At 39.7% G+C, this 6016-nt stretch overlaps 1 protein-coding gene across 1 annotated transcript; it reads right to left on the bottom strand.

Annotated features, from left to right (window-relative positions):
- Positions 1-243: 243 nt before the first annotated feature.
- LOC130283188 (mannose-binding protein-like) lies at positions 244-5143 on the bottom strand. Its single transcript, XM_056532391.1, has 4 exons — positions 4959-5143; positions 4773-4880; positions 3758-3841; positions 244-629 (listed from the first exon to the last, which is right to left on the bottom strand). Exons 1-4 carry the CDS (start codon positions 5128-5130, stop codon positions 244-246), a joined length of 750 nt encoding a protein of 249 aa, XP_056388366.1. The 5' UTR covers positions 5131-5143.
- Positions 5144-6016: the final 873 nt, after the last annotated feature.

Genomic DNA, 6016 nt, shown 5'->3' with positions numbered 1-6016 from the left:
TATTGTAAATTCATAATGTGGTGAAAACATCATGCATCCCTTTTTGACCACATTTGACACAAAATGCACTCAAATAAAGGTGTTAAATCCTTTGATAATCTCCTCAATAAATTCTAACATAAATGGATACAATACAGAAATGAATAGCAGGATAAAAAAAATTTTTCATGATTTCTGATTCACATTCCATTTAAGAATATTTTTTAATGCCTTTAGAGGACACTTTTTATTAATATTTCCAACTTATAAAATGAATTCACAGATGATCAGACGTTTTTCATCACAATTCTGATCATTCCATTTCCCATCCCCATACATTTCCACACAATCTTCGTTTAGTTTATAATTATCTGGTTGATTATCATACCAGATTGAGTATTTAATCTTTTCACCACTTAGATATCTGAATGTTCCTTCATCCTGAAGGTCATTTACACCCAAATATGCAAAGCAATTGTATTGATTCACTGTTTTCTTTACAGCGTTGTTCTCATCTTCATTCAGTGGTATAGGCAATTGACCTCCTGCCCTGGCACAAGTGTTCATCGCATCATTGTAATTCGCCGTTACACCTTGTGAAATATAGATCTTGTTTCCAGCTGCTGCTGCACTCTTAGAAAATGTTAAAGCTGAAATAAAGAGAATACAGATTGGTAAATATTACATACAACGACAGCTCCCAGACACAATGGGGGAGATTTATCAGAACCTATGCAGGGAGAAAGTTAACCACTTGGCCATAACAACCAATCAGATCGCTTCTTTCATTTTTCGGAGGCCTTTTAAAAAATGAAAGAAACATGCTGATTGGTTGCTATGGGCAACTGGTCAACTTTTCCTCTGCATAGTTTTTAATAAATCTCCCCCAATATTATTATAGCATCTTCACAGTTTAGCTTTCATTTTACCAGAGCTATGTAAAAAAATGAAACCTAAGCTGTGGTTGGTTGCTATGGGCAAATCAGACTTGTTACGTAGTGCAACTTTTTTCTTTTTACATATATGGAAACCACCAACATGTAAAAGTTTCTTTTTTTCCATTTTAATGGTGTCCATTGCTTTACAGTCCTATATATTGCATGGTGAGGCTTCACTGGATCAGATTTGTTTTTTCCAGTACAACTACAGACACTAGATTTTGGAGGGGCCTTAGGTCACATTCCTACATGCCAGTAAATGCATACGGCTGAAACCATGCCCCTATGTGTTCACCAATGGCCATGCAAAGTTGCTTATAATCTCGGCAACATTGCACAGCCATTGGAGAACGCATATGGGACAAGGTTCAGCTGCACACATTCACCAATAAAAAGCAAATGGGCATTGAATTTAGTGATACAGTATTATCCTTCTGTTCAGTGACCCTTTTCTGCCCTCATTGCCTTTTTATTACCTTTTTTCTTGTTTAAAGCCTCCTCGGTGCCATTCATAACCCCTTTAATACCTTTCTGTTATAAATGGGTAGTTATGAAGCAATGAATGGCAACTGCACAGAAAGAAACAAATGTGAAATAAATTGCAAATGGGCACCAAAGAGGCATTAAATTATGTGGTCATTTGCCTTGTATTGACACGATAGTGTCCTGCATTTAACCCCTTAAGGACAACAGTTTATTTTTTATTTTTGAACTTTCGTTTTTTCCCCTCCCCTTCTAAAAATCATAACCCTTTCAATTTTCCACCTACAGACCCATATGAGGGGCTTGTTTTTTGCGCCACCAATTTTACTTTGTAATGACATCAATAATTTCATCGCAAATTCTAAGGCGAAACACTTATTGGTAAAAATGACACATTACCTTTATTCTGTAGGTCCACATGATTAAAATGATACCCAACTTATAAAGGTTTGATTGTGTTTTACTTCTATTAAAAAATTACAACTTTATGCATGGAAATTAGTAGGTTTAAAAATGTCCCCTTCTGACCCCTATAACTTTTTATTTTTCTACATACAGTGATCTATGAGGGCAAATTTTTTGCGCCGTGATCTGTAGTTTTTGATTCCATGGGACTTTTTGATCGGTTGTTATAAAAAACTTTTAGGGTATAAAAAGTGACCAAAAATATTTTATTTTACTTTTTATTCTCACAGCCCGACCTATTTACTATTGAATTCACTGTAAATAAATAGCTGGAAATTTCCACCAAGAAAAAGACAGCCAGAACTTTCTCGACCTATGCCTTTAAAGGGGTACTCCGGTGCTTAGACATCTTATCCCCTATCCAAAGGATAGGCGATAAGATGCCTGATCGAGGGAGTCCCGCTGCTGGGGACCCCTGCGATCTTGCACGCGGCACCCCGTTTGTAATCAGTCCCTGGAGCGTGTTCGCTCCGGGACTGATTACCGGTGACTACAGGGCGGGCGGCGTGTGACGTCATGCCTCTGCCCCCGTGTGATGTCACGCTCCGCCCCTCAATGCAAGCCTACGGGAGGGGGCGTGATAGATGTCACGCCCCCTCCCGTAGGCTTGCATTGAGGGGCGGAGCATGACATCACACGGGGGAGGGGGATAGGGGATAAGATGTCTAAGCACCGGAGTACCCCTTTAATCCCCATAGTAAATAGAGAGTAAAAAAAAAAAATTCCCACCTATATGTGTGTCACTATGAAGAACTGCCACCTTTTAATATTCAATTAAACAATGTGTTTGTAAAATTCATGCAAAAACTGTTTGTTTGTTGTTGCATGCTTACATGTGATTAGACAATGGGGGAGATTTATCAAAATCTGTGCAGAGGAAAAATTGACCAGTTGCCCATAGCAACCAAGCAGATTGTTTCTTTCATTTTTCAAAAGACATTTGTGTTACGCCTAGCGCTCCGGGTCCCCGCTCCTCCCCGGAGCGCTCACGGCGTCTTTCTCCCTGCAGCTCCCCGGTCAGTCCCGCTGACCGGGAGCGCTGCTCTGTCATGGCCGTTGGGGATGCGATTCGCACAGCGGGACGCGCCCGCTCGCGAATCGCATCCCAGGTCACTTACCCGTTCCCGTCCCCTGCTGTCATGTGCTGGCGCGCGCGGCTCCGCTCTCTAGGGCGCGCGCGCGCCAGCTCCCTGAGACTTAAAGGGCCAGTGCCCCAATGATTGGTGCCTGGCCCAATTAGCTTAATTGGCTCCCACCTGGTCCCTGACTATATCTAACCTCCTCCCTTGCACTTCCTTGCCGGATCTTGTTGCCCTTGTGCCTAGAGAAAGCGTTTTGTGTGTTTAAACCCTGTGTACCAGAACTTCTGCTATCTCCCCTGACTACGAACCTTGCCGCCTGCCCCCGACCTTCTGCTACGTCCGACTTTGCTTCTGCCTACTCCCTTGTACCGCGCCTATCTTCAGCAGCCAGAGAGGTGAGCCGTTGCTAGTGGATACGACCTGGTCACTACCGCCGCAGCAAGACCATCCCGCTTTGCGGCGGGCTCTGGTGAAAACCAGTAGTGTCTTAGAACCGGTCCACTAGCACGGTCCTCGCTATCCCTCTCTGGCACAGAGGATCCACCTCCTGCCAGCCGGCATCGTGACAATTTGAAACATGAAAGAAGCGATCTGATTGGTTACTATGGGCAACAGGCCAACTGTTTCCCAATGTGTTTTTTTCCCCACCTATTCCTGTGCCCCCAGATAAAACTGGTACCCTTAAATCTGCAATTAGATAATGTATTTATAATAGGTTCGCCCAACTCTTATCTCTAAGATGTCCACATTCTTCATTACTGTTCATATAACGGTTTCCAAGAAAACAAGAATATAGATTTCATTACTAACCGTTTCTAAGCGTTTGCACGTTTGACTCCACTTTCAGTAATCTTCTATCCAAAATGCCCAATTGAAATTTAAGAGGTTCAAGCACTGAAAAATACATTATACAGGTTAATAGTATACTGTTTATTTTAGAACAAATTAAAGGGAACCTATCAGCTGTTTCATGTTACATGAAACACAGGCAGCATGATACAGGGCTAGACACCCCGATACAGAGAGGAGTAGCCAGGAACTAAGTATGCAGCCAGAAAAGCAGCTCTCCACCACTGCTACCTGCCTCGCTGATCTTGATTGACAAGTTTCTTCCTATAGAAGTACAGGGAGAGACTTCTGAGTCAAGTTCAACCAGGTAGGGAGCAGCTGTGGAGAATCTCCTTCTTGTCTGCGTACCATGTTCATGGATCATCTATGGTTTCTCAGAAAAACTGCAATGTTTCAGATTTTAGTTAGAGTGTCCATGTCTGTTTTATGTTGCCCATGTTTTAGACAATGTGAAACCTCTAAAATATTATTGAAGTAAATGTATGCAAAATAATACACGTTGTTATAAAGTTAAATCAAACAATTTAAAACAAATACATTATATGACAATAGAACAAGACCTTAAAATCTGATGCAAATTTACACATATTGGCAATCAAATCAGTTTATATCAGTCTGATACAGAAAAACCCCAAACAAAATAAAAAAAATACACCACAAATACATAACCAAATACAGCATAGACCACAGTGGTGCTGTTTATGGTGAAAGTAGACCTTTTCTGCTTGTTTACTTTCCCTTTAAATTAGCTTTTTTTTTCTTAAATTGACTACATTTTTAAAGGTGTAAAGTTTCTCAATATATAGTAATAAACAATTTACAATGACAATATTTTCTATAACTATCAAAGCAAACTGTTATGATATAAAATATTTAGTAGTTTATGTTACTATAACTATTAATTTGCATTTTAAGCCAAAATATAAGAGCAAAAGAAGACAATGCAATAGAAGATATAGGAACAAAATGTCCTTACCTGAGGCTCCACTGTCTCCTTTTTCACCTTTCTCGCCTGTTGGTCCCTTTTCACCATTTGCCCCTGGACGTCCATCAGCACCAGGAAGTCCAGGTGGTCCTCTTGGGCCTTAAAGAAATGTATGTCTCTTACAAACAGCATTTTCGAACCTTCAACTTGGATATGAAAATCTCTTCTGCACATTACCTGCTTCTCCCTTTTCTCCATTTAACCCATTTTTCCCATCTTTGCCTGGTGCACCATCTCTTCCTGGAGCTCCACACTTGATAATGGTATGGTTTGACTCCTGACATATCTCAGTGGAGTACACCAAGGCTATGCCAAGCAGAACCACACTGAACACCTGCAGAATTTCCATATTTCAAGAAATTTCAATCTACAAGGACAAAATAAAAGACAACGTAGCCTAAATGTAGACAACAGATATATTATGTGATTTAAAGAGAATAATTCTCAAACTTACCTCTGAATTCTAAGAATAATTATATAAGCAAATACTTTGAGTAAATGTTTACTGCCTAAATGTAACATGCACACCTATATATATTGGAAAATTATGGTTGTGGGTGGAGCTATTGCATTTTTGATCATTTAGCCTAAACAATCAGGAAGAGCTATTTTGGAAAAACAAACCAGTATGACAAGTATATGCCAGTAAATGTAACAATTACTTACTGTATTTCTGTAACCATAAAATGCTATCTAATCCATCAGCATCATTTTATGGACCAGGAAGGGCTTAAAAACTGATATATATCTTAGTGAGAAAATTTAGTGAGAGTAATTTATTGAAGCACAGGTCAAAAAGAATAAAAAAAGATGTGATAAGATAATATGCTCTGGTAGGAAGCGCAACTTTGAGAACAAACCTAGTGCTCACTAACCTTGAAGGGTTGTGCTATAGGTACAACACAATATTATACAAGGAAGAAGATGCAGTCTGCTGCTTTAGAACTCACCTCCACTGTCCATTCTGTGGGTACAGATATCCATATTAAAGAGCTTTCAACAAAATGAATGGTTTGTATGTAGAACCCTACGTTAAGGCCTCAATAGACCAATGTATATATTTATTTTACCCCTATTTGTGGTAAGTGCACAAATGAAACATAGGACTATGTATTATGTGTGCACTTACCCCTAATAAAGAGGAAAATTTAGATCAACATATATTAAGAAAAAACTGTGGTTCTATGGATGTGTTCTGTTGCCCGCACTGCAGCTAAGTTACTATAAATAAATGG

The sequence above is a fragment of the Hyla sarda genome, chromosome 7, assembly GCF_029499605.1.
Source record: "Hyla sarda isolate aHylSar1 chromosome 7, aHylSar1.hap1, whole genome shotgun sequence".
Classification (NCBI taxonomy): Eukaryota; Metazoa; Chordata; class Amphibia; order Anura; family Hylidae; genus Hyla; species Hyla sarda.
This window is presented reverse-complemented; position numbering and strand designations above follow the sequence as displayed.

Coding starts and splice junctions, on each gene's coding strand:
- LOC130283188 (XM_056532391.1), bottom strand. CDS start 5,130: ATGGAAATTCTGCAGGTGTTCAGTGTGGTTCTGCTTGGCATAGCCTTG. Junction 4,881..4,958: donor TGGAGAAAAGGGAGAAGCAG/GTAATGTGCAGA, acceptor CATTTCTTTAAG/GCCCAAGAGGACCACCTGGA. Junction 3,842..4,772: donor AGGAGACAGTGGAGCCTCAG/GTAAGGACATTT, acceptor TGTATTTTTCAG/TGCTTGAACCTCTTAAATTT.